The sequence below is a fragment of the Propithecus coquereli genome, unplaced genomic scaffold, assembly GCF_000956105.1.
Source record: "Propithecus coquereli isolate 6110/MARCELLA unplaced genomic scaffold, Pcoq_1.0 Scaffold120, whole genome shotgun sequence".
Lineage (NCBI taxonomy): Eukaryota > Metazoa > Chordata > Mammalia > Primates > Indriidae > Propithecus > Propithecus coquereli.
Window position 1 is genome coordinate 737,312 of NW_012136081.1, and position 2,236 is coordinate 739,547.

At 48.3% G+C, this 2,236-nt stretch overlaps 1 protein-coding gene across 1 annotated transcript in view; it reads right to left on the reverse strand.

The window, feature by feature from the left end:
• Positions 1-305: 305 nt before the first annotated feature.
• HRASLS5 (HRAS-like suppressor family, member 5) overlaps positions 306-2,236 on the reverse strand; it is a 21,445-nt gene continuing 19,514 nt past the window's right edge. The window contains 2 exon segments of the mRNA XM_012664720.1: positions 306-589; positions 2,118-2,226. Coding sequence (XP_012520174.1) covers positions 306-589; positions 2,118-2,226 — 393 coding nt within the window.

Below are 2,236 nucleotides of genomic sequence, written 5' to 3' on the forward strand. Positions count from 1 at the left end.
TAGTTTGCAACCTCCACCTATCCCTGCTTTGTAAAGGAAGAAACAGTCTCAGAAATAAAGTGACTCAACCAAGGAGACCCCCGACTTAATAGCTGAGCTGGGGCTCCAACCTGGTGGTCTTACTATCAGCCCAGTTCCTTTTCTGTTCCTCCATGGGTTAACAGAGGTGAAAATACCTCCTGAACCCTAAAGTCCTGTAGAAATAGAAGGCCCTACGAGTACAGCAAATAATATGACGACACCACTGATTGCCATTCTGGTCACTGAGATGACAAACTCCAAGAAAGCTCTAGGGGAAGCCACCATCAGGGCAAATGGGGACACACCTGCTGGCTCCTGGGCACGCCGTATCTGAGGTCATTGACGAAGTCCTCACAATTCCCTTCGATCAGGCTGTACTGCACGATCTTGTTGACCATCTGTTTCGTACGTTGCATGATCTTGTCCACAGGCAGGGGCAGGTACATCCCATCGAGCTTGTTGTTGATCTTCCAGGAGCAGCCGTGCAGCACGTCCTCCAGGCAACTGTATTTCACAACAGCACAGTTGCTAAAAATAGAAGTGATACTGTCGACCCCAAATTCCTCACCTAGAGACCAAAGACAACAGTTGGAAAGTGCAAGGAGTAGCACCAGCTCAGTCTAAGACTTTGGGTAAGCCCCTTCCACTTCCATTGGGCCTTGTTCTCACCATCAATAATAAAAGGCGTGCCAGGGGTGGGAGGCAGTTGAGTTAAATGAACTGCAAAGAGCCACCTTTCCCAAGAAGCCATTTGCCCTTCACTGTACTCCCCACTTTCAACCCCCTCAGGAGTCTCTTTCTTGTTAAACTCTAGAAGTACCTTACCCTGTGGCCCCAGGATGTGTTGTACTGACCTGCCCAAGCCCTAGGATTTGAGTCTTGTTTCCTAACCAGACTTCAGTGATCTTCACGAGTGTGCAATGATCACCCTCTATGTAAGTGTCAGTTCCTGGGTAAGGGGCTATCATGTACATGATCAGGGTGGTTCCATGACATGCTCTCTCTGTGGCCACTGCAGGGGCACAGGTGAAGCCAGGCAGACAGGGCCCTATATGGTACCCGCTACCACCGGCTTCCATCTACAGCCACCTGGTCGTTATCTCTACTCAAAGATAGGGATTCTCATGAAGGGTTTGTTTGAAAATAGAGTGAATGGATGGGACAGAGGAGAGAGGCAGTGAGAAAGGGACTCTTCTCTGTGCAACGGTCCCAGTGAGGTGAGAGACTGGGCCAGAGGAGGACAGGACACAGGGATGACAGCTGTAAACAAGTTGTGACTAAAGGCCTTCGTTACAGTGCCTTCTTTAATTTAATTTTGAATGGGTAATGCTTGCACAGGATACAAAATTCTAAAGGCATCAAAGAGTATGCTATGGAGTCTCACTCCCTCCTCATCTCTCAACTGCTCCCCCTAGCAGGTCCCATCTCCTGGGGCAACCGCTGTGACCAGTGGTTCTGGACATCCAATTGAAAGTTCTTTCCCACGCTATTGTAATCGTCCTGTATTGTCACCACCTCCTCCCCATCAAATCTCCACCAAAATTTAATTAACCACACGTTTAATCTCAGCCTTGTGTTAATGCTGTCTTGAGAAATGAAAGGAGGACTGCCTCCACAATCAGAGTGAAGAGCCTGGAGAATGTTGGAACAGCAGGGAGATGAGGTGAAGATGAAGGTGCTGAAGATGGTCAGGAAGCTGGAAGCAGCATTTTGGGACAATAGGAAACAAGTGACAATCAGAACGTGTAAGCATCTGCACCCTTCCCAGGGAATTCTTGGAAATATGAGGGAAGGCGTGCTGAACAGTTGTCAACACAAAATGGAGCTCAAGTTCTAAAATTCGCATTCTCAAAGAAAAGCGTGCTCTAGGAGGTCAGGGAACTTGGGGGACACTGTTTACACTTGTATCACTCTCAGGGCTGGATATTCAGTGATTATGGGTGAACAGAGACCGAGATCCATCACACAGTAAATAAAGGTCCAGTAATGCTTCAGAGAGTTCCACTGCCACAGGGCAGCAGCTGAGGAACACAGTAGTTAACTGTGCTTCCATTTCCTTTGCTGACATCAACATCAACAATTCAATTGAGTCTTACTCGGGGGAGCCAGGTGGACCACGCAGTCATCTTCCACGTAGATGGCCCAGTGCTCATAGCCAATGCGAAAAATCTCAATCAGGTCTCCAGGTCTGGGTCTTGGTTTGCTCTATAATGGG